The 26379-nt window shown below is 42.6% G+C and overlaps 1 protein-coding gene across 3 annotated transcripts in view; it reads right to left on the bottom strand.

The window, feature by feature from the left end:
- WNT2B (Wnt family member 2B) overlaps nt 1-26379 on the bottom strand; it is a 120101-nt gene that overhangs the window by 24392 nt on the left and 69330 nt on the right. For 2 of the 3 annotated variants that reach the window (XM_073557294.1, XM_073557295.1), the window contains exon 2: nt 25658-25878. In XM_073557294.1, coding sequence (XP_073413395.1) covers nt 25658-25878 — 221 coding nt within the window. The remainder of the gene's footprint in view (nt 1-25657; nt 25879-26379) is intronic. The other variant, XM_073557296.1, reaches the window with a different exon arrangement.

The following is a 26379-nucleotide window of genomic DNA, read 5'->3' as shown; positions in this document are numbered from 1 at the left end:
TACAAGGGGCCGTTCCTGTCAGACTAATCTGATAAGTTTTTATGAAGAGGTAAGTTCAGGACTGGACCAATGGAATGCAGTGGACATGGTGTACATGGACTTTTCAAAAGCTTTTGATACGGTGCCACACAAAAGGTTGATACATAAAATGAGAACAATTGGGATAGGGGAAAATAGGTGTAGGTGGGTTAAGAGCTGGCTCAGGGATAGAAAACAAAGGGTGGTTATTAATGGAGCACACTCGGACTGGGTCACGGTTAGCAGTGGGGTACCACAGGGGTTAGTTTTGGGCCCGCTTCTTTTCAACAGGGGGCATAGAGAGAAGAATTTCAATATTTGCAGATGACACTAAACTCTGCAGGGTAATCAATACAGAGGAGGACAATTTTATATTACAGGAGGATTTATGTAAACTAGAAGCTTGGGCTGATAAATGGTAAGTGAGCTTTAATGGGGATAAATGTAAGGTCATGCACTTGGGTAGAACGAACAAGATATATAATTATGTGCTTAATTGTAAAACACTGGGCAAAACTGTCACTGAAAAAGACCTGGGTGTATGGGTGGATGACAAACTCACATTTAGTGGCCAGTGTCAGGCAGCTGCTGCAAAGGCAAATAAAATAATGGGATGCATTAAAAGAGGCATAGATGCTCATGAGGAGAACATAATTTTACCTCTATATAAGTCACTAGTGTGACCACACTTAGAATACTGTGTACAGTTCTGGTCTCCGGTGTATAAGAAAGACATAGCTGAACTGGAGTGGGTGCAGAGAAGAGTGACCAAGGTTATTAGGGAACTAGGGGGTCTGCAATACTAAGACAGGTTATTACACTTGGGGTTATTAGGTTTGGAAAATCAAAGTCTTAGGGGTGATCTTATTACAATGTATAAATATATGCGGGGACAATACATAGACCTTTCTAATGATCTTTTTACTCTGAGACCTGTGACGGGGACAAGGGGGCATCCTCTATGTCTGGAGGAAAGAAGGTTTAAGCATACTCACAGACGCGGATTCTTCACTGTAAGAGCAGTGAGACTATGGAACTCTCTGCCATATGATATTGTAATGAGTGATTCCCTACTAAAATTTAAGAAGGGACTGGATGCCTTTCTTGAAAAGTATAAAATTACAGGGTATATACACTAGTTTCCTTAGGCCTCTTTCACACATCAGGTTTTTGCCGTCAGGTGTGATCCGGCACTTTTGACAAAAACCGGATCCGGCGAAATGCAATGCCGGATCCGGTTTCCCCCCCATTGACTTGCATTAGCGCCGGATCGTGCCGGATGGCCATGCGTTTCATCCGGTTTTGGCCGGATCCGGCAATGTGTCGCAATCCGGCGTCTTGAAAAAACGGCTACTGTAACGTTTTTTGTCTCCGGCGAAAAAGCCGGACATGCCGGATCCGGCGTGTCCGGCTTTTTCACACAATGAAAGCCTATGAGCGCCGCAATGCGTCGGATCCGGTTTTTTGGGTCTGAGCATGCTCAGTAGCTCTGCCCACAAGACACATATATAAAAGCATGACAGTGGGACCCTCAGCCACACCCAACATGCCACCCAAGACAGCAACCAGGCGCAGGAGAAGGTAGGAGACCACTGCAGCAGCACCATCAGCACCACCACCACCCCAAATGGAGCAGCATGCTGAACAACGGGAGGGGAGTCCAGCAGCAGATGAGAGACGGTAATTATCAAATCCCCCATTCCTCCAAACTAGGGCCATGGAATATCAAGATATTCATTGATTCATTGGCCCTTTGTTTCTCTTTATTCAACACCCGCCCAAGAGATGCAGCAGCAGCAACAGTGGCAGCACTGGCAGCACTTGCAGCAGCAGTAGCACCACCCACAGGCATGGAGTCTGGCCAGCAGGAAGACAGCACATCTTCTTCTGGGAGCCTTCCCTCGCATCGTCAGCATTTGACGGTAAGTTTTTATTTCCAAAATCCATCATCTCTGTAATATATGTCTATTCATTGCCTTTTATTTCAAAACAGGAATCACAAGCTGAAGAGGAGCTCCCAGAAGAAGAAGGAAGGGGTGGACAGACACCTGGAGTGGGCTCACAATTGGTAAGTTTTTTGTATCAAACGCAGAAACACAACATCACATTACACACAACACATAGAAAACAATGTTCTGCAGACCACACACAGCAAACAAATGTCTACTTCCAAACACATACATTTTTTTCTTTTCTTCTCTAGTCTTCCCAATCTGGTGCTCGGCCAAGAGGTCCTCGCAGTGCCTCCCAGGGTCGTCGGCGACAGCAATGCGGCGGTCACCAGCGTGTAAGTATAATATTTAAGTGAAATTTTGGTGCACTTTTTATTTCATGTCTTAAGTGTGGTGACTAATTTTGCTATTTTTCTCTTTTACTTTAACAGCCATCACAGCGTGCTCCCGACTCAGACGGTGAGGATGGAGGAATTGATGTGGACCACCTCATCGATCTCGTCAGAGAAAGGGAGCCGCTATGGAATATGGCTGACCGCCGCCATGCTGACCTGATCGTTACCCGACGACTCTGGGAGGAAATCTGTTCGCTCCTTGTGGACCGCTGGGAGGACCTCGATGCTCGGGCCCAGATTAAAGAGCGTAAGTATATACAGTACCGGTTGCTTGATGTAAACCAGTGTTTCCCGAACTCCAGTCCTCGTGGTCCCCACGGATCATGTGTTCAGGATTTCTATTTACTATGGAAATCCTGAAAACATGACCCCTGGGGACCATGAGGACTGGAGTTTGGGAAACACTGATGTTGTATACTAACCACTTTGTCCTTTCTCGTTTCAGGGGACAGAATTGTGAAGCGGTGGCGGTCTGTGAGGGATCGTTTCAAGAAGGAGTTCAATAAAGAGATGCGGGCCCGAGTGGATCTGGAGGACGCAGGAGCAAGTACAAGTACGCACGAGCCCTGTCGTTCCTCCGGGATACAATGGTCACCAGAAGGTAAATATTACACACCACTTGTGAAAAAAAAATGTTTAGATGTAACAATTTTTTCTCAGCCAGGGCCATGCCATGTTACTATTTTAATTGTTTTTTTTTCTCTTTATTCCACAGCACGGTGAGCAGCACTCGGGAGCCTGCAAGATTGGACCCTTCTGAGGCGATCCCTGAGGAGACCGGCACAGAGGGACACTTCGACCGCCCCGGTACATCTGCACCTTCCCAGCCTTCCCACACATTCGACCCATCTGTCCCATCCACCAGCACAGGAGCATCATGGCCGCCTACATTACATGAAGCTGCTGGTGAGGAGATCGCTTTCCCTTTACCCCACCCTTCTGCCCCTGCCACCTCTAGTACACCTGCGGGTACTGGGCGGCAGCGGCAGAGGGGTCAGGAAAAGACTTATGCGCCAGAGTTCTTGCATCTGAATGCATCTTTCCAGAACTGTCTAAAAGTCTTGTCAGAGCAAATCTCCGCAGGCTTTCAGCAGATCAACTCCAGCATTCTGGAGGTGAAGACACTTCTGCAAACCATGCATTCAGAAGCAAGATCTTCACCAAACCACACCTTTTTCAGGTCTGTTGTGGAGCGCATGGAAACGCTCTCTCCTACCCAGCAGATGCATGTAATGCATTCATGCCACGGTGCTCTCCAGCACGTTACCTCCCAACCTCCTCCTCCCACCCCAGTAGTTCCTCCACCTGCACCCCCTCCAGCCACTTTCCATCCTCCCCCTCCTATTACATACCATCCACCTCCCCAGTACCAGCAACCTCCTCAGTACCAGACATCTCCCCACTTCCAGCAACCTGCCCCGTACCAAACTCCTTCCCCATACAACTTGCCATCAACATCATCTGCTCCTACAGTCCCTGCCCAACCCTCCACTCCACCGCCCACCACCTCTTCTGCCTCCCACATGTCCACCCATTCTGTAGCTTTTTCCACACCTTCACCTCTAACTGTTCCTTCCCCACCACGATCCCAGTCCTCTCTCCACACTCCCAGTGTCGAAGTGTCCCGCAGCCCCTCCAGCAGTATTTCCACCCCACACTACACAGATTTGTAATGTGTGTTTTTTAATAAAAATGCCCATTGGGTTTAAAACATTTATTAAAAAAGTTTTTTGCACTTTAAAAACATTTTACAAAAAAAAAAATATTTTAAATAAAAGTTAAATTATCGTTTTACAATGGTTGTCTGTCATTTCTTTCTGCGGCGAACTATGTTTAAAAAAAAAGGTTAAATACAGTGTATTTCAAAGGTAAAAAGGTATTCAAAACCAGGTATATAACTGTGGGTAAATTTTAGCTTTTTGCCACAGTTGTGTTCCTGGTTGTGTTTGAAGCAAAGTATTTCACCTAAAAAGTTGTGTTTATTGTTGGTGATTTCCTAACAATGTACACAACTTTTGTTAAAAGGTGAAATACTTAGCATAAAACACAACCAGGTACACACCTGTGGCCTAAAGGTAAAATAGTAAGACCATGACAAGATAGCCAACTTTGGTTGGCAAAGGTATATAATGTTGGTACAGAAGGTACACAAGTTTGGTTAAGGGCACAAATCTTTCACACTCTGTCTTCCTGCCAGTGTACTCTGCCTTGAGGTGACATAAAGTATAGTGCAAAATTGTCCCTCATTACTGAAACCGTCACAGAACTTCTAGTGGTAATGTCATGGTAATCTTGCAAGGTGGTTTCTTCAGAGGTGTCCTCAATGGAAATGGGTTCCTTGCAGATAACAAAATTGTGGAGTACCACGCAAGCTTTGATCACCTCGTCCACAGTTTCTGTCTTGAGGTTGATCGCAGTCAATAGGACCCGCCATTTGGCTGTCAGAATACCAAAGGTACATTCAACCATTTTTCTTGCTCTTGTGAGGCGGTAATTAAAAATGCATTTTGTTCTTGACAATCCTCTGCTACCGTACGGTTTCAAAAGGTGTTCTGACAGCTGGAAGGCTTCATCCCCTACACAGACAAATGGCATAGGTGGGCCAGATGTTTGCGGCAGCGGTCTAGGGGGTGGGAACTGGAAGGTGTTTCCATACAATTTAGGTCCCATGGCAGATAGTTTGAAAACTTGAGAGTCATTGGAGCGGCCATAGGCCCCAATATCAACAGCAATAAATTTGTATTCCGCGTCAGCGATGGCCATGAGGACAATTGAAAAATATTTCTTGTAATTTAAATATTCCGATCTCGATCCGGCTGGCTTTACAATGTGGATATGTTTCCCATCCACAGCGCCCAAGCAGTTCGGAAACTGAAATTTCAATCCACCTCTCTGTTGTGGGCTCTGGTAAAAACTCTTCAGCTAAGGAGTCCCACAGTGCACGGCATGTGTACTTCACTATTCCAGATATGGTGGAAATCCCAAGTCTGTACTAGAAATGCAGTGACGAAAGGGATTCTCCAGTTGCAAGAAATCTGTGGGGAATTAAAAAACAATCAATTAGTTTAAAATCACAGCATTACATACCAAAACTCAGCTATAACACTTGGAGATACAAACTACCACCAACAAGATTGCAGTGAAAGTGTGCTCTGATGCGAGCATATCCAATAAATGTGGCTTACCTTAAAGTCACCATCAGACGCTCTGCGGGTGAAACAGAGAAGCGGCAATAGGTGTCGCTTTTCTTATGAGGTGTGCAATGCACTCCACCAAGTAATCAAAATTCTCCATTTTCATCCGAACATATCCAAAAAATTTATCCGGGTTTCGTCTAAGGTCCATGCAGAGTGTAGAATAGACCCCACGCGTCATTCTCTTGGCTGTGATGGGGTGGATCCACAAACGTCGTCTACGATGCCTGATGCGCTGCTGTCTCGCTCTCTCCTTCTCCAGAACAATCACCCTCAAACGATTCGCCTCCGCTGTAAAATCCGCCAAATTCTTCAAAATATTTCCAATCAACAACATCCATCTTCGCCAGTAACTTGCTCTTCTCTCCAACCTGCACTTTCTCCTCTACAACCTGTCAAAGAAGGGCTGTAGGAACACACTATATATAGTTTTTCAGTAGCCAATCCCGTTCGGAAGGCCACAAGGGGCGATTTTAAAAACCGTATCCGGCGTAATCCGTCGAAAAACGGATCGAAAACCGGGTGAACCGGATGAGACGGATCCGGTTTTGTCTGTCAAGAGCAAGACGGATCCGGCAGAAAAACGGATCCGTCACATCCGGTTTTACGAAATGTTTGCCAGATCCGGCGCTCCGGCACGACGCCGGATCGCGCCTGACGCCGAAAACCTGATGTGTGAAAGTAGCCTTAATATTGCGTTGATCCAGGGAGCTAGTCTGATTGCCGTATGTGGTGTCGGGAAGGAATTTTTTTCCCCAATGTGAAGCTTACTGTTTGCCACATGGTTTTTTTTTGCCTTCCTCTGGATCAACATGTTAGGGCAGGTTAGGATAGGATATGGGTTGAACTAGATGGACTTAAAGTCTTCCTTCAACCTTAATAACTATGTTCCTATGTTACTATGTTAAATCGCTTAAATCCTGCAATGTGAGGAATTTTTAGAAATTTATGAAGGACCCCTATTTTGAAAGCATATAAAATAGATTAAAGAGGCCCTTTCACCAACCTTTCATGATGAACGAAACACATTATGTATGAAGTATTGCAGAGAAAAATATATGTTTTTTCTTTGTAAGTTTTGCCCCTCCTTTGTATAGCTGTAAGGGGGTGAGATATAATGTCTTTCAGACTTCCCTTCCCTCTGACTGTCTTCTGGATCTTAATGTTTACAAATGTGTTTTATGATAATTGCCTGCGGTACTGCTACATGTGTAACTGTGTATTACCGCTCATTGTTTATGGTATTGCCACATGAATGTGTTACCATTTTATAGAAAACTGTAATATATTGCTTTGTATTCCTGTATTATAGTATTGCAGATATTATATGCCTTTTTTACAAACATGTACAGTTAGGGATAGTTAGTGCATCCTTTCTTGTGACATTAGAGGAGGGCACTCTTAGAACATAGTTTCCCCATAGAACGGGCAGATGTAATTATGTTGTGGACCACTAGATGGGCGTATACTAGTGGGGCCTGATAAGATATTCATAGAGGGTTAATTGTAGGATGGGCTGCTGGGAGTTAAGGTTAGTGCTGAAGAGTAGTTTAGTGAGACGGGGCCAGGGCGCCCAAGTGACCACATGGGCTATAGGCCCGGAGAGCTTGGCAGCCATGAAACATTAAGTCGTTAGAGCCCATGTTACCCACGGCCACTGCAGGTTTTAGCAGTGGGTCAGTACAGAAAAAGGAAGATGTGGTGTCTGATCGCCTGGGCCAATGCTTTTAGGGCAGAAATTGGTTGGACTAAGGAAATGGAAGGAGTTGGAGCTTTGACAAGATCAATACAGACAGGCCGGATGCTTCACCAGGGGCCACCAAACATATTGACTGATGAATTTGTGCCTGGGGCGAAACAGGCTGAAGGAAATGTCATTATAGCGAGGTCAGGCCAGGAAGGAACTGGGAAGCAGTCTGAGACAGTCCGGTCCGGCGTGTACAGCACAGAAGTGACAGCAAACAAGGGAAAGATGAGGAAGCAAGCCAATGTTATGATATACCAACTGTGGATGTAACGTGCAAAATCCTAAGGGAAGAAAGCGTTAAAGTTGTCTCGGACTGTGTCTCCATTGATATGAGTCTCCTAGAAGAGGGACCGTTATGGCCTGGGAAGTGCCCGGGTGAAGCTGAATCTTCTAGTCGCCCTCCTGGCAGTGATTTTTACTACATACAGCAATGGTTGCTGTATATTATAAAAGTGATCAGATTAGGTTCAAGTCCCCTAGACAGTAACAAATAAAGAAAAAAGTAAACAAAAAGTTTCTAACCATGTAAAAAAAATGAAAAAAAAAAATGCATTGTATGAGACCAGTGATCAGACAAATAAAAATTGAAGTCCCATACAGGGACTAAGCAAAAAAGTAAAAAAAAAAAGTAAAAAAATGTTTTAAAACTTAAAAAAAAAAAATCACAAAATAAATGAAGAAGAAAAAAAGAAAAAATCAATAAATACATATATTTACCGTATATAAAAACCAAACAAGTACACATATTTGGTATCGCCGCAATTGGAACGAGCCAACCAATAAAACGTTCACAATTGTTAACTCCTTCAGCGCACATCATAAAAAAACAAAAAAACAGCAAAAACCTTTGCTTTTTCATTATGCCGCCAAACAAAATGTAGAATAAAACACGATCATAAAGTCAAATAATAAAAATAAAAAAAATGGTAGCAATGAAAACATCATCTTGTCCTGCAAAAACCAGGTTGCCATACAGCTCCAACAGAGGAAAAATAAAAAAGTTATAGCTCTCAGAATAAAGTGATGCAAAAACAATTATTTTTTTATATAAAACAGTTTTTATTGTGAAAAAGCGGCAAAACATTAAAAAAAAAAGTGGCATCACTGTAATTGTACTGACACAAAGAATAAAGCTGCCTTATTAATTTTACTACAAACAGAACGGCATTAAAAAGCAAACAAAAAAACAAACAAAAAAAACAATTCCTGAATTCCTGGTGTTTGATCAGTCTGTCGCCCAAGAATCAGAATAGAAAGCGATCAAAAAACGTCATGTGCCCGAAAATGGTACCAATAAAAACATCAGCTCGACCTGCAAAAAACAAGTCCTCACATGACTCTTTCGGCCGAAATATGAAAACGTGTTTTTGCAATAAAAAGCGTTTTTTAGTGTGTGACTGCAACCAAACATAAAAACCCAATATAAATCTGGTATCACTGTAATCGCATCGACCAGAAGAATAAAGTCGCCTAATCACTTATACCGCACAAGGAAGGGTGTAAAAAATAAAACCAATTCTTCTTTCATTGTGCCTCCCAAAGATTGCAGTAAGGCTTGACGCACATTTATCCTGCGCACTACGCTGAGTGCTTACACCGGGGTTTCCATTTAAATCTCTGAAATATGTGATTCAGACGGAACCCCCGGCGGAAGATTCTGTATAATGAGGTAGATGGAGGCACTGTGGACACCATAAGAACAGTGATCCGGCGGTGTCCGCCTTTTTAGTTATACATAAAAGCAAGGTCAGCCAGTTTTTGTGCACCTCTGATAAGAAGGACACCACTGAACAGAGGCCAGACGGAGTCCTGCTGCCTCATTATAATGAATGAATCCCTTGGGGATTTCATTTGAATCACATCACTCAGAGATTTAGATGGAAACCCCAAAGTAAGTGCTCAACGTAGAGCGCCAGACAAATGTGATCCCTAATGTTATGTAAAATGTTCCCAATAAAAGCTTCAACACAATCCACAAAAAAGCAAGCCCTCACTCAGGTCCATCATCTGCTACTGCTAGTACAAAGGCTCTGAAAAAGCGTTATGGCTCCTCACCCCCCTAAAAGAAATTCTGCGCTTCCAAATTCAAATGCCCCCTCCCTTCTGAGCCCCACAGTTTACCTAAACCACATCTACCTTCCACATGTTTGTCATTTCTGTAGGGATGAAAGCCCGCCTAATTTACAGGTGCATGTCTCCAGAAGCATAGGCTGGGCATAATGTACTGGTGACTGCAGCGTACTGGTCACTGCAATGGCAGTTTGCAATTTTCACTCAGCAACATCCATTGCTACCTGTTTTTGGAAAATACTTATGGAGTCAAAATCATCACTACACTTGTAGATAAAATCCCAAAGGGGTGTAATTTCGAAACTGGGGTCATTTGAGGGGGGAGTTCTGCTTTTATGGCATTTAGAGGCTCTTTATATAGAGTACGGAAACTATTCTATAATACACTGCTCAAAAAAATAAAGGGAACACTTAAACAACAGACTATAACTCCAAGTAAATCAAACTTCTGTGAAATCAAACTGTCCACTTAGGAAGCAACACTGATTGACAATCAATTTCACATGCTGTTGTGCAAATGGAATAGACAACAGATGGAAATTATTGGCAATTATCAAGACACCCTCAATAAAGGAGTGGTTCTGCAGGAGGGGACCACAGACCACATCTCAGTACCAATGCTTTCTGGTTGATGTTTTGGTCACTTTTGAATGTTGGTTGTGCTTTCAAACTAATAGTAGCATGAGACGAACTCTACAACCCACACAAGTGGCTAAGGTAGTGCAGCTCATCCAGGATGGCACATCAATGTGAGCTGTGGCAAGAAGGTTTGCTGTGTCTGTCAGCGTAGTTTCCATTGGCTGGAGGTGCTACCAGGAGAAAGGCCAGTTCACCAGGAGACAAGGAGGGGGCCGTAAGAGGACAACAACACAGCAGCCCGCTACCTCCGCCTTTGTGCAAGGAGGAACAGGAGGAGCACTGCCAGAGCCCTGAAAAATGACCTCCAGCAGGCCACAAATGTGCATATGTCTGCACAAACGGTTAGAAACCAACTCCATGAGGATGGTCTGAGAGCCCGATGTCCACAAATGGGGTTGTGCTCAAAGTCCAACACCGTGCAGGATGCTTGGCATTTGCCACAGAAAACCAGGATTGGCAAATTCGCCACTGGCCCCCTGTGCTCTTCACAGAGGAAAGCAGGTTCACACTGAGCACATGTGACAGACGTGACAGAGTCTGGAGACGCCATGCCTGCAACATCCTTCAGCATGAGCGGTTTGGCAGTGGGTCAGTAATGGTGTGGGGTGGCATTTTTTGGGGGGACTGCACAGCCCTCCATGTGCTCACCAGACGTAGCCTGACTGCCATTAGGTACCGAGATGAGATCCTCAGACCCCTTGTGAGACCATATGCTGGTGCAGTTGGCCCTGGGTTCCTCCTATTGCAGGACAATGCCAGACCTCATGTGGCTGGAGTGTGTCAGCAGTTCCTGCAAGATGAAGGCATTGAAGCTATGGACTGACCCACCCTTTCCCCAGACCTGAATCTGATTGAGCACATCTGGGACATCATGTCTCGCTCTATCCACCAACATCACTTTGCACCAGAGACCGTCCAGGAGTTGGTGGATGCTTTAGTCCAGGACTGGGAGGAGATCCCTCAGGAGACCATCCGTTGCCTCATCAGGAGCATGCCCAGGCATTGTAGGGAGGTCATACAGGCACGTGGAGGCCACACACACTACTGAGCATCTTTTCCTTGTCATGAGGCATTTCCACTGAAGTTGGATCGGCCTGTAATTTTCCACTTTGATTTTGAGTATCATTCCGAATCCAGACCTTCATGGGATATTCATTTTGATTTACATTGATAATTGTTATGTTTTATTGTACTGAACACATTCCACTATGCAATGAATAAAAATTTGCAACTGGAATATTTCATTCAGAGATATCTAGGATGTGGTATTTTAGTGTTCCCTTTATTTTTTTGAGCAGTGTAATTTGTTCTCCAAGAGTCAAATAGCACTCCATCCCTACAGAATCTTGCTGTGGGGCTAAGCAGTATTATACAGCCAAGTTGGAGTATTGCCAAGCTCAGCAGAAATTGTGTAACACATTTTGGCACCATTTTTACCCATTTCCCAGTGTGAAAATGTAAAATCTGTCACTAAAACAATTTTTTTGTGGTAAAAATGTAATTATTTGTTCTTCACTGCCCAATGGTATAAAATTCTGTGACACACTTGTGGTGTCAATATGATCATTGCACCCCTAGATATACTCATTGAGAGGTATAGTTTGTAAAATGGGGTCACTTACGGGGGATTCTGCTGTTCTGACACCTCAGGGGCTCTGCCAATGTGATATGGCTCCCTCAAACCAATGCAGCAAAATCTGCACTGTAATATGGCGCTCCTTCCCGTCTGAGCTTTGGCACTGTGCCTCAAAAGTAGTATTCAACCACTTATGGGGTATTTATGTATTCAGGAGAAATTGCATAGCAAATTGTACTTTTCATTTTCTCCTATTACCCCTTGAAACTTGGGATCAAAGCGACATTTTAGTGGAAAAAATAGTAATATTTAATTTACTCAGCCCAAGTTTGTGAATCACCTGAGGGTTAAACATGCTCACTACTCCACTAGATGAATTCCATGAGAGGTATAGTTTACAAAATGGGATCACCTGATGGGGTTTCTGCTGTTTTGGCATGTCAGGTGCACATCAAATGTGACATGCATCCGCAACGGCTATTGATTCAAGCCAATTTTGCATTCCAAAAGTCAAATGGCGCTCCTTCCAAGGCCTGCCGTGCGCACAAACAATAGTTTTCCTCCAAATATGTGGTATAGGCATACTCAGGAGAAATCGAGCACCAAATTTTATGGTGCATTTTCTTCTGTTACCCTTGTGAAAATGGAAAATATGGCGATAAAGAAACATTTTTGTGGGAAAAAGTGAAATGTTAATATTTTCCTTCCACATTCCATTAATTCTTGTGAAGCACCTGAAGGGTTAGTAAACTTCTTGAATGAGGTTTTGAGCACCCTGAGGGGGTGCTGTTTTTAGAATGGTGTCACTTTTTGGTATTTTATGTCATATGGGTCTCTCAAAGTCACTTTAAATCTGATGTGGTCCCTAAAAAAATGCTTTTGTAAATTTTATGGAAAAATGAGAAATTGCTGATCAACTTTTAACCCTTATACCTTCATAACAAAAAAATATTGTGTTTCAAACATTGTGCTGATGTAAAGTAGACATGTGGAAAATATAATTTATTAACTATTTTGTGTAATATGAATCTCTGGTTTAAGGGCCTAAAGATTAAAAATTTGAAAATCGTGAAAGTTTTGCCAAATTTCCGATATTTTCAGAAATAAATGCAAGTCATATTGAACAAATTTTACCACCGTCATGAAATACCACATGTCTTGAAAAAACAGTCTCAAAATCAGTGGGATACATTGAAGCGTTGTAGATTTATATTCTCATAAAGTGACAGTGGTCAGAATTGTAAAAATTGGGCCGGTCACGAAGGCAAAAACAGGATGTGGCGCGAAAGGGTTAAAAAAGCGAATGACATCTTCAATTTCATCCAGCAACGTAATATAAATTTCCTATGCATTTCTGACTGTAAACCAAAATATTGTGCTTATTAACAGAATTGCTCCTGTTATATGATTTTATAATTACCGTATGTATTTTAGATGTCCGTTCTGACTTCAATCATGGTTAATGCTGTTCAGAAACCTGTGCTAAGGCTTCACACTGATTTTCCTTCTACGCTTCTCCCATTAACTGTTGTATTATCATGTATTCCTTGCAAAGTTTATAATTAGGTTTGAAAGGTTGCACTGCACAATGGGATGCATACAGTACATTTTTTACCATACCTTGTGTATTAACACGGGTGGTCTAGCCACCTGAAATGCCTTGTTTTTTTCTGTTCTCTTATCTTTTTTTATCATATGCTGCTATGGATAAATAAAGAATAATGTTTTTATTGGATATATGCTATTCGTGGGAAACCATCCCTGTACCTAGGACACCGTTCACTTATACTGCACAATTTGTTCCCTTGATCATTTCTTCTATTTATTCTCATAATTTAAAAATATGTCTACCACTCAGAGTGCAAACATATCCTTTGATCAACAATGGGCAACTTGAAACATTTCTGATTATTCTGAATTATATTCATTTGTTCCTAATACATTGTTGTAGTACAATTCTAATTTTTCAGCAATGAGGTAACTGCACATTGTGAACTAACATATCAGCCCAGTCACTTAATGGGTGTGCCTGTGAACAGCAATGATTTACACACCCCGTCCACCAAAGAATGTGTTAACGAACATACATACAGTTCAACCATGTCCAAATAGATTTCTGTTTTGCATCACATGGAATTTTGTTTCAGGAAGGTGCTGCTGTTTCTGGGCACTTGTTAACGCTATATTTGAGTATACTGGGTTTTCTTTTAAAGTACAAAGTCAGTTTGAAGGGTAAAGTTAGTTTGGTGCTTTGGATGCCATTATATGTCACTTCATGATGACTCGTTTCACTATTCCAACATGCACTGCGATTCTCAAACGAAGCGGCATCAATGAGTAAGTATTAAAAAAAAATAGTGGTTAGTGAGAGGTAGGGAGTTTTTAATTAAAGTATATTAGAAAAGAGTTTAGATTATGACATTAAATAAATAGGCATTTAGAAGTAAAATACATAGAAGGGGTCCAGTGACCCCTTTAACACTTTCGCGCCAGAGCCTGTTTTTGCCTTCATGACCAGGCCAATTTTTTTGAATTCTGATCAGTGTCACTTTATGACGTATTGATTCTGGAACACTTCAATGGATCCCACTTATTATGAAACTGTTTTTTTCGTGACATATTGCACATCATGATGGTGGTAAAATTTGTTCTAAGGGTAAAATTTGTTCTATATAACTTTATAAGGGTTTATTTCCGAAAATATAGTGAAAATGGCACAATTTTCAAGCTTTTAATTTTTATGCCCTTAAATAAGAGATTTATGTCACACAAAATAGTACATAAATAACATTTCCCACATGTCTACTTTACATCAGCATAATTTTTGAAACATAAGTTTTTTTGTTATGAAGTTAAAAGGGTTAAAAGTTGATCAGCAATTTCTCATTTTTCCATAAAATTAACAAAACCATTTTTTTTACGGACCATAAAACATTTGAAGTGACTTTGAGGGGTCTACATGACGGAAAATACCCAAGTGACACCAATCTAAAAAGTGCACCACTCAAAGTGCTCAAAGCCACATTCAAAAAGTTTATTAACCCTTCAAGTGTTTCACAGGAGTTAATGGAATATGGAGAAAAAAATGAACATTTAACTTTTTCCCACAAAAATGATACTTTAGCCCCAAATTTTTCATTTTCACAAAGGTAACAGGGGAAAATGCACCATAAAATTTGTTGTACGATTTCTTCTGAGTACACCAGTACCCCGTATGTGGTGAAAAACTACTGTTCGGCGCATGGCTTAGAAGGGAAGGAGCACTGTGTTTGAGCTTTGGAAAGTGAAATTGGCTGGACTGATAGCGGATGTCATGTCGCGTTTGGAGAGCCCCTGATGTGCCTAATAAGTGGACTCCTCCCCCCCACAATTGACCCCATTTTGGAAACTAGACCCTTCAAGAAATGTTTCTAGATATATGGTGAGCACCTTGAACCATCAGGGGCTTCACAGGATTTTATCATGTTGAGCCATGAAAATTAAAAAACACATTTTTCCCACAAAATATGTTAGCCCAAAATTTTTTATTTTCACGAGGGTAGCAAAAGAAAAAAATGGACCCCAAAATTTGTTGTGCAGTTTCTCCTGAGAAAGCTAATACCACATATGTGGAGGAAAACTACTGTTTGGGTGCACAGCTGGACTCGGAAGGGAAGGAGCACTATTTGACTTTTGGAATACAAAATTGGCTGGAATCCATAGCAGACGCCATGTCGTGTTTGGAGAACCACTGAGGTGCCTAAATAGTGAAAACCCCCATAAATGACCCCATTTTGAAAACTAGACACCTTAAGGAATTTATTTAGATATGTAGTGAGCACCTTAAACCTTCAGGGGATTCACAGGATTTTTCAATGTTGAGTTGTGAAAATAAAAAAACACGTTTTTCCACAAAAATGTTGGTTAAGGCCTATTTTTTTTATTTTCACAAGGGGAACAAGAGAAAATGAATGTCAAAATTACCTGAGTACTGCCTGGGAGTGGGGGAAAAACTTGGAATGGAATGAGCGCTATTATGGCTGGAATAGGTTACAGATACTATGTCACATTTGAAGTGCCCCTAACATATCAAAACAGCAGAGACCCCCCACAAGTGATCCTATCTTGTAAACTACACCTCTCAAGGAATTCATCTAGGCGATTTACAAACTAGTATAACATTGGGCTGAGTGCATGAAATTTTACTATTTTTTCAACTAAAATGTTGCTTTGTCCCCAAGTTTGCAATTTTCAAAAGGGGTAATAAGAGAAAACAATCAGTCCAATGTGTTGAACAACTTCTCCTGAGGACAGCAGTACTACATAAGTCGTCAAAAACTACTTTTGAAGCGCAGTGCAAAGATCAGAAGGGATGGAGCGCCATATTAGAGTGCAGATTTTGCTGCACTGGTTTGAGGGAGCCATGTCACATTGGCAAAGCCCCTGGGGTTCCAGAACAGCAGAAACTCCCATAAGTGAGAAAAATGTTTTGGCCCCAGATTTTACATTTTCTATGAGTAAAAATGGTGCCAAAATGTGTCACACAATTTCTGCTGAACGTGGCAATACCCCATATGTGAATGTACAGTACTGCTTAGCCACACAGTGACAGTTGGGAGGAGTGCTATTTGACTCTTTGAGAACAAATTATCGTTTAAACTATAAGGGCCCCGTCACACATAGCGATTCACCAGTGATCCCGACAACGATATCAACTTGTCAGGATCGCTGGTGTGTCGCTACATGATCGCTGGTGAGCTGTCAAACAGGCACTGTTTACGTTAATTAACTGTTTACGTTAGTTACCAGCGCGCTGATGCAGGGAGCTGGTAACTAAGGTACACATCGGGTTTCTAAGCAGCGTGCATCACTTAGAAACCCGATGTGTACCTTGGTTACCAGCTCCCTGCATCAGCGCGCTGGTAACTAAGGTACACATCGGGTTTCTAAGTGAAGCGCGCTAGTTACCAGCACCCTAGCTACCAGCGTGCTGATCACTGGTCTCCTGCCTGTCACACACAGTGATGCATGCTGGCCAGCGGGAGACCAGCGATCTAAAAATGTCCTGGCTATTCCAGGACGATCAACGATAACCGGCAGGGGGGTCGGTCGCTGGTCAGTGTCACACACAGCGATATCGCTAGAGAGATCGCTGTTGCGTCATAAAAAATGTGACTCAGCAGCTATCTCGCTAGCGAGATTGCTATGCGTGATGGGGGGCTTTAGACACAGTCTTTTCCCAAAAATTTTTTGGGGAAAATAGGGGTGCATCTTATAGTCCAGATGTACTTACCAGGATTGTGGCGGCAGCAGGAGTCAGGCAATTCTCCCAGTCATGGGCTGGAAAGAGGGGGTGTTTGGTAGTCCAACACTGCAGGGCGATGATCTGATGGGGGCTGGTATGGCGTGTTCAGTGGGGCTCGGTTATGGGGGCTCCGCCGACATTTTGTAAAAGCCCAGAGTGCCTGCACTTCCAATGCTACAATGCGATGGCCTCCGGGAAAATGGCAGCACATGCGCAGATTGAGAACTCAGCAACGACATCTCGTCCAGAGATCTCAGGAGACAAGATCTTGGTGCCGAGATCTCAATCTGTGCATTTGCCACCTCAGGCGGCCATTATCCTGAGGAAATCGCATTGCAGCAATGGCTCTAGGCTTTCACAAAATGTCAGCGAAGCCCAAGCACCATCGAACCTGTCGCATCAGCCTAGGATGGGAGTTAGATCATCGTCAGACCACTGAACATCTCCTGTGACCCTGATCCACCAGCGCTGCCGAATCCCTCCCCCTGGTAAGCTGAATTCAAACTGTAAGACGAACCCACATTTGTAAAAATTTTTGGTGCGTCTTATAGTCCAAAAAACACAGTAGATTGCGGACTCCATAAACAGAGCCCCTTAGTACCAGAAGTGCAGAATCCCCCCTCAAGTGACCCCATTTTTGAAATTACATCCCTCTGGAAAATTAACTACAGGTATAGTGACAATTTTGACTACATAAGTATTTTACAGAATCAAGCAGTAGTAGATGTTGCTGAGTGAAAATTGCAAACTTCCAATGTAGTGACCAGTACGATGCAGTGACCAGTACATTATTCCATGCTTATGCTTCTGGAAGCATGCACCCTTAAGTTAGGCGGGCTCTCATCACTACAGAAATGCCAAACATGTGGTTTATCCACACTGTGAGTCACAGAAGGGAGGAGGGGCATTTGGATTTGGAAGTGCAGAATTTGTTGGATTTCTTTTGGGGAGCAAGGATTTATAGCGCTTTTACAGAGCCTTTGTACTACCAGTAACGTAGAAGCCCTATATATTTTTGTTAACAGATGACGGACATGAGTGATTTGTTTTTTGTAGATTTAGTTGAAGCTTTCATTGGTAACATTTTACATAACATTTTGAATCACATTTATCTGGAACTCTATGCTGAGCACTTACTTTGGGATTTCCATATAAATCTCTGAGTGACGTGATTCAGATGAAACCCCCGAGGGAGCCAATCACTATAATGAGTAATGACACAGCAGAATTACTCTGGACTCCGTCTGGCCTCTGTTCAACGTTGTATTTCTTTACGGAGGTGCACAAAACTGAGTCACACTGCGCTTTTATGCAAGTCTAAAAAGATGGAAACCACTGGATTACAGGTCAGACAGCGTCCACAGTGTCTCCCATCTGCCTCATTATAAGGAATCTTCCGCCGGGAATCACGTATTTCAGAGACTTACATGGAAAGCCCGATGTAAGCGCTCATCGTAAAGCGCAGGATAAATGTGAGCTGAACCTTACTGCAGGTGAAGAATTGGTTTTATTGAATTTTTTATGCCATTCCTCGTGCGGTATAAGTGATTAGACAACTTTATTCTTCAGTGGGGGAAAAACTTGGAATGGAATGAGCGCTATTATGGCTGGAATAGGTTACAGATACTATGTCACATTTGAAGTGCCCCTAACATATCAAAACAGCAGAGACCCCCCACAAGTGATCCTATCTTGTAAACTACACCTCTCAAGGAATTCATCTAGGCGATTTACAAACTAGTATAACATTGGGCTGAGTGCATGAAATTTTACTATTTTTTCAACTAAAATGTTGCTTTGTCCCCAAGTTTGCAATTTTCAAAAGGGGTAATAAGAGAAAACAATCAGTCCAATGTGTTGAACAACTTCTCCTGAGGACAGCAGTACTACATAAGTCGTCAAAAACTACTTTTGAAGCGCAGTGCAAAGATCAGAAGGGATGGAGCGCCATATTAGAGTGCAGATTTTGCTGCACTGGTTTGAGGGAGCCATGTCACATTGGCAAAGCCCCTGGGGTTCCAGAACAGCAGAAACTCCCATAAGTGAGAAAAATGTTTTGGCCCCAGATTTTACATTTTCTATGAGTAAAAATGGTGCCAAAATGTGTCACACAATTTCTGCTGAACGTGGCAATACCCCATATGTGAATGTACAGTACTGCTTAGCCACACAGTGACAGTTGGGAGGAGTGCTATTTGACTCTTTGAGAACAAATTATCGTTTAAACTATAAGGGCCCCGTCACACATAGCGATTCACCAGTGATCCCGACAACGATATCAACTTGTCAGGATCGCTGGTGTGTCGCTACATGATCGCTGGTGAGCTGTCAAACAGGCACTGTTTACGTTAATTAACTGTTTACGTTAGTTACCAGCGCGCTGATGCAGGGAGCTGGTAACTAAGGTACACATCGGGTTTCTAAGCAGCGTGCATCACTTAGAAACCCGATGTGTACCTTGGTTACCAGCTCCCTGCATCAGCGCGCTGGTAACTAAGGTACACATCGGGTTTCTAAGTGAAGCGCGCTAGTTACCAGCACCCTAGCTACCAGCGTGCTGATCACTGGTCTCCTGCCTGTCACACACAGTGATGCATGCTGGCCAGCGGGAGACCAGCGATCTAAAAATGTCCTGGCTATTCCAGGACGATCAACGATAACCGGCAGGGGGGTCGGTCGCTGGTCAGTGTCACACACAGCGATATCGCTAGAGAGATCGCTGTTGCGTCATAAAAAATGTGACTCAGCAGCTATCTCGCTAGCGAGATTGCTATGCGTGATGGGGGGCTTTAGACACAGTCTTTTCCCAAAAATTTTTTGGGGAAAATAGGGGTGCATCTTATAGTCCAGATGTACTTACCAGGATTGTGGCGGCAGCAGGAGTCAGGCAATTCTCCCAGTCATGGGCTGGAAAGAGGGGGTGTTTGGTAGTCCAACACTGCAGGGCGATGATCTGATGGGGGCTGGTATGGCGTGTTCAGTGGGGCTCGGTTATGGGGGCTCCGCCGACATTTTGTAAAAGCCCAGAGTGCCTGCACTTCCAATGCTACAATGCGATGGCCTCCGGGAAAATGGCAGCACATGCGCAGATTGAGAACTCAGCAACGACATCTCGTCCAGAGATCTCAGGAGACAAGATCTTGGTGCCGAGATCTCAATCTGTGCATTTGCCACCTCAGGCGGCCATTATCCTGAGGAAATCGCATTGCAGCAATGGCTCTAGGCTTTCACAAAATGTCAGCGAAGCCCAAGCACCATCGAACCTGTCGCATCAGCCTAGGATGGGAGTTAGATCATCGTCAGACCACTGAACATCTCCTGTGACCCTGATCCACCAGCGCTGCCGAATCCCTCCCCCTGGTAAGCTGAATTCAAACTGTAAGACGAACCCACATTTGTAAAAATTTTTGGTGCGTCTTATAGTCCAAAAAACACAGTAGATTGCGGACTCCATAAACAGAGCCCCTTAGTACCAGAAGTGCAGAATCCCCCCTCAAGTGACCCCATTTTTGAAATTACATCCCTCTGGAAAATTAACTACAGGTATAGTGACAATTTTGACTACATAAGTATTTTACAGAATCAAGCAGTAGTAGATGTTGCTGAGTGAAAATTGCAAACTTCCAATGTAGTGACCAGTACGATGCAGTGACCAGTACATTATTCCATGCTTATGCTTCTGGAAGCATGCACCCTTAAGTTAGGCGGGCTCTCATCACTACAGAAATGCCAAACATGTGGTTTATCCACACTGTGAGTCACAGAAGGGAGGAGGGGCATTTGGATTTGGAAGTGCAGAATTTGTTGGATTTCTTTTGGGGAGCAAGGATTTATAGCGCTTTTACAGAGCCTTTGTACTACCAGTAACGTAGAAGCCCTATATATTTTTGTTAACAGATGACGGACATGAGTGATTTGTTTTTTGTAGATTTAGTTGAAGCTTTCATTGGTAACATTTTACATAACATTTTGAATCACATTTATCTGGAACTCTATGCTGAGCACTTACTTTGGGATTTCCATATAAATCTCTGAGTGACGTGATTCAGATGAAACCCCCGAGGGAGCCAATCACTATAATGAGTAATGACACAGCAGAATTACTCTGGACTCCGTCTGGCCTCTGTTCAACGTTGTATTTCTTTACGGAGGTGCACAAAACTGAGTCACACTGCGCTTTTATGCAAGTCTAAAAAGATGGAAACCACTGGATTACAGGTCAGACAGCGTCCACAGTGTCTCCCATCTGCCTCATTATAAGGAATCTTCCGCCGGGAATCACGTATTTCAGAGACTTACATGGAAAGCCCGATGTAAGCGCTCATCGTAAAGCGCAGGATAAATGTGAGCTGAACCTTACTGCAGGTGAAGAATTGGTTTTATTGAATTTTTTATGCCATTCCTCGTGCGGTATAAGTGATTAGACAACTTTATTCTTCAGGTTGGTGCTTTTACAGCAATACCACATTTATATAGCCCTTGTATGTTTTGCCGCTTTTACACAATAAAAACTATTTTATAGAAAAAGTAATTGTTTTGGCATAGCTTTATTCTGAAAGCAATAACTTTTTGATTTTTCCACTGATTGAGCTTTAAGGCAGCTTGTTTTTTTGCGGTATAAGATGACGTTTTCATTGGTACCATATTTATTTCAATTTGAGTTTTTGATCACGTTTTATTCCACTTTTTGCTTGCGGGTATCATGAAAGTGGGACACTTTTATAGGTCGAGTCATTCCAGATGCTACGCAAACAAATATGTCTACTTTTTTTTGTTTTTTACATAAATATATATTTTTATAGGTTTAATATTTGTTCTTCTTTTTTATTTATTTTGTGATTTTTTTAATAGTTTTAAAACATTTTTGAACTTTTTTTTAAACTTTTTTACTTAGTCCCAGTATGGGACTTCATTTTGTATTTGTCTGATCACTGGTTTCATGCATTGTAATACACATGTATTGCATTGCATGAGACCTGTTAGTTTTACACTGGCAGATCATTTGCTTGCTGAGCCTAAAAGGCCACCATAGCTGTCAGACCCAGAGGTCATCATGTGACCTTCGTCCGCCATGACAATGCTCAGCTTACCTGTGATGAGATTTGATCACATCAAGGGAGGGGGGGTGTCGGAGAGGTGAGTGCAGCAGCGCTCTCTCTATCATTATCTTCTAAATGCTGCGATCACTGCATCTAGAAGATTGCAAAGGGTTGACATCATTGGGACCTGATCCAATGAATCGCAGCTCTTTCAGGACGCTGGGGGTACTGAGTAGAGATGAGCGAATTTGTTCGGATTTTGGCCCCGAATCTGATTTTGACATATTTGTACCATATTTAAACAATATCTGTGCCGAATATATGTCTTATGATCGGTTCCGAACATATTCGGTAATTTCTACTCCCATTCACTCTAATGACGTTTGGCTGTGTTTGACGAATATTGCAAAAACAATATTCGATTCCAATCATATTCGGAACCAAATCCAAACAAATTCGCTCATCTATAGTCCTGAGTGCTGCGAAACCGCTGACTGTAAAGAAACGTCAGCGCTGCACAAAGCCCTGTAAGTGCCGTTTATCTACAGTGGGTGGTCGGGAAACAGTTAAGAGGCATATCTAATGTTTAAAGTGAATCTGCTACTAGATTTTTACCACCTAATCTGAGATCAGCATAATGTAGAAACAGAGACCATGAGCATGAGATTATACCTAGTGGACTCATCCTGCTGCCATTAATTGGCATCTTTCTGTGAACACTGTGCATAGGCAGGAAGCTGCCAATCAGTGGTGTGGCGGGCTTATACAGGGCTCAGCATTCATAAAACTGGTAGATCTGCAGCAGATAAAAAGTTTTTAATCAAAACTGCAGCAATCAGCAAAGTAAGTAATATATCACTGGAATCAGGGTCTTCCCCTTCTACATGATGCTGCTCTCAGATGAGCTAGAAAAAACTGGTAATTAAACATGGTACTGAGCACAGTGGATTTTTCAGTGTTTTTTATCAAATCTTGTGTCTAAAAATCTTTATGAACATGTAGCCTTTATTTGCAATGAGCAGCCACCATATTAACCGAAGTGAAGAAATTCCAAAATGATCAGTTGTAGTCAATGCTGGAAACTCATTCCAATGACTGTAGCGGAGATGATGATATGTCTGCACTTGTCTGAACATGAGGAGTGTGAACATTACATTTACCAAGGTCAGCTTTATTTCAGTTTATGTACAAAAGAATGGGTGACAGACCCCCTTAGGATTGCAGAAATACATCATACTGCATGGGGGGCTTCTTGGGGACATCATACTGGTGAGTCGCCGTGTGGGGATATCATACTGTGTGGGGGGACATCATACAATGGGGGTTTTTGCGGGGACATTATACTGTGTGGTGGGCTTCTGTGGTGACATCACACTGTTTAAGGGGCTGTGTGGGAATAGTATACTGTGTGGAAGGACTGTGACAGGACATCATACTGTGCAGAGCACTGTCTGGAGTCATCATACAGCTTAGGGGCTAAGTGTGGGTGATTTGTGGGGATATACTTTGTGGGGAGCTGTGTTGGGACATCATACTGTTTGGGGGTACTGTGGGGGGCATCATAGTGTGTTGGTAGCTGTTGGTGAAGGTACAAGAGCAGAATAACAGGAGCAGTTTTACTTCTTTTATAAACTTTATAAAAAGCAGTCATTTACATGGTTTTGATTCACTGCTATTGATAAGAATACATGTTAAGCCCCCGTCACACACAGCGAGATCGCTAGCAAGATCGCTGCTGAGTCACAAGTTTTGTGACGCAACAGCGATCTCACCAGCGAGATCGCTATGTGTGACAGCGATCAGTGACCGGCCCCGGCCCCCCTGCCGGGTATCGCTAATCGTTCTGGAAAGCCCTGGACATTTTTTGATCGCTGGTCTCCCGCTGGCCAGCACGCATCGCTGCGTGTGGCAGGCGGGAGACCAGCGATCAGCGAGCTGCGGCCTGATGTCCAAGGTAAACTGCGGGTTACTAAGCGAGGGCGTCACTTAGTTACCCGCTGTTTACCTTGGTTACCAGCTCCCTGCACCAGAGCGCTGGTAACTAAGGTACACAGTGGGTAACTAAGCGACACCCTCGCTTGTTACCCGCGTCGTCGCTGGTCTTCATCGCTGGTGATATCTGCCTGTTTGGCAGCTCACCAGCGATCATGTAGCGACACACCAGCGATCCTGACAAGGTCATATCGTTGTCGGGATCGCTGGTGCATCGCTATGTGTGACGGGGGCCTTACACCAAGTGCTATCACAATATCTATTAGCAGTTGCAGCCAGTCAACAGACCCTACTCTGCTCAATATTAAGTGATAAAAAGATGAAATAATAATGATGAGCAGAATGAAGTTAAGCCTGTTGGTTTGGTCCTCCACAAAAATCACAGTCTCTCATGTGGCCCCTTGAGAAAATTAATTGCTCATTCCTGATCTAGGCAATAGCCTCAATAGCAAGGCAACAAAAATGATGTTCACATGTGGTGCCGCCTGACAGCATGATTTTAAAGAAGATAAAATGTAAGTAAAATAGCGTAAAATCATTGAGCGCCACATGTGGGAATGTTTTAAACCACATGCGCCTGCTGCAAGGTGAGAACTCTGTCATAAAGGTGTAGTGAAATATGAAATATTAGGGAGTTGATAAAGAAGGATTCTTACTTACTAACCAAAGCCCAAAATGGCTACAAAGAGCATTACTGATGATTGTAAAGCAACCATCAAGTCCATTCTTTACACAGTTCATTGATTTATAGTGCATCTGTCACTAATTTTTTTCTACACCATGCTACAAATTTGATAAAATCACTGTTTGTCTGTCGCAAATCTACCAGTTTTCTGCATGCTGAGCTCTGTATAACCCGCCCCCCCACACCACTGATTGGCTTATTTTTCTGTACCCTGTGCATAGGCAGGACGCTGCCTTATTGAGGTTGTCGGAAATGACAAAAAAAATCTGATTTCTTTTTAGAAACAGCCCTACTCTGGCCCAAAGATTGCTTTTATGAGGCTAAGTTCAGATACTTATAAAGGCCTGTGATTAAAATTTGTGCTGTGCCAAGAAAATATTTTTGTTAACATCTGAGACAAGCTTTTAAGCACTGAGAACCAATAAGTAATATGACTAATGACTATGCACCAAAAATGTTGCTGCAAGAGCTGTTCCCCCCAAAAAATCAAGTTGTCCTTTTTCTATTGGATAAGTAATAACTTGCAAACAGATGAGGGTCTGACTGTTGGGACCAGACGTGATTCTGATATTGGGTCTCTGGAACCCAAAGAACAGGAATCATTACATCTGAAAGTAAAAGTTGAGCGCTGTGCCCTGCAGGCCAAGCATGCGCACCTCCACTCCAGTCAGCGGTTTCCAAGCCTCGTTCTCTGGATTTCAGAGCTCCGATCTTCTTATTTCTGGTCAGAATCCCAGCGATAAGAAAGTTTCGCAATATCCTAAAGATAGGGGATTATTTGATATTTTGAGAATAACACTTTAATTTTACTCAAATCAAAAGCAAAAAGCTACTATAAAAAACAAATGTCATCACTACTTTATGGGGTCTAGTTTAAGTTAATATTTGTTGTCCTATCCATAATTGTGTGTCTATATTACCAATGAGTTATCCATCATAGTCATCTTACTCACCTTACACCTTAAAGTCAAACACCCACACAGCACATTATATCTGAATATATACAAGCACCGTTTCAAGATATTTTCTGGTTGTTTTAGGTGAAGTTTTAGGCAAGATAACATACTTCTTAACATGACTCTACCAAAGACTGTGTGATCCCTGTCCAGGGTGCTGCAGTTCCAGCGATCGTGCCTAAATTGATGCTGGCACTCTCTGATCCACTCCTTAGCTCCCTCACCAATGGCTTGCATGATGTCCGGATGCTTCTGACAAAGTTGTCTCTGCTTGTTGACAAGACCTGGGATATTATCACATATTACTCTGGCTCCAAATGCACCAATATACCTACAAGGAAAAAAATACATATGTAAAAGTCATGATGTCATTGTCATTGTGTCCCCTCCTGTGTAAATCACTGGTCCTTGCTGTAGAAACCCCATCTACAAATACCTTTCAATTAAATTCTGATCCTCATTTATTAGCCAGACTACAGACCTACAGATAGCAATCCTTACTCTGGGTTACCCAGTACAACTACTATTTATATTAAATAGATGCCCTTTGAGTTCAATATAAACTGTGTAATACTTCATTTCCAGTGTGGTGGTGCTGCAGGAGTTTTGAACAGCTTACAGCTTTACAATTATATCTACAAAAATGACCAAGTCGGACTTATGTTATAAACAGCCGCTGAAGAGAATCATATAACAATAAAATGTATTCCTCACAATTTTATTATAATATTCTTTGTATTTTTGAATATTATAATAAAACTGTGAGGAATAGATTTACAATTATGTCTAGAAATATTTGGCCAATGACACAAGTTTTGGCATTTTAGCAGGT

Source organism: Dendrobates tinctorius, unplaced genomic scaffold, assembly GCF_039654945.1.
Source record: "Dendrobates tinctorius isolate UK_male_01 unplaced genomic scaffold, ASM3965494v1 ptg000246l, whole genome shotgun sequence".
Taxonomy (NCBI): Eukaryota; Metazoa; Chordata; class Amphibia; order Anura; family Dendrobatidae; genus Dendrobates; species Dendrobates tinctorius.
The sequence above is the reverse complement of the archived record's forward strand: the minus strand, read 5'-3'. Positions and strand labels throughout refer to the sequence as shown.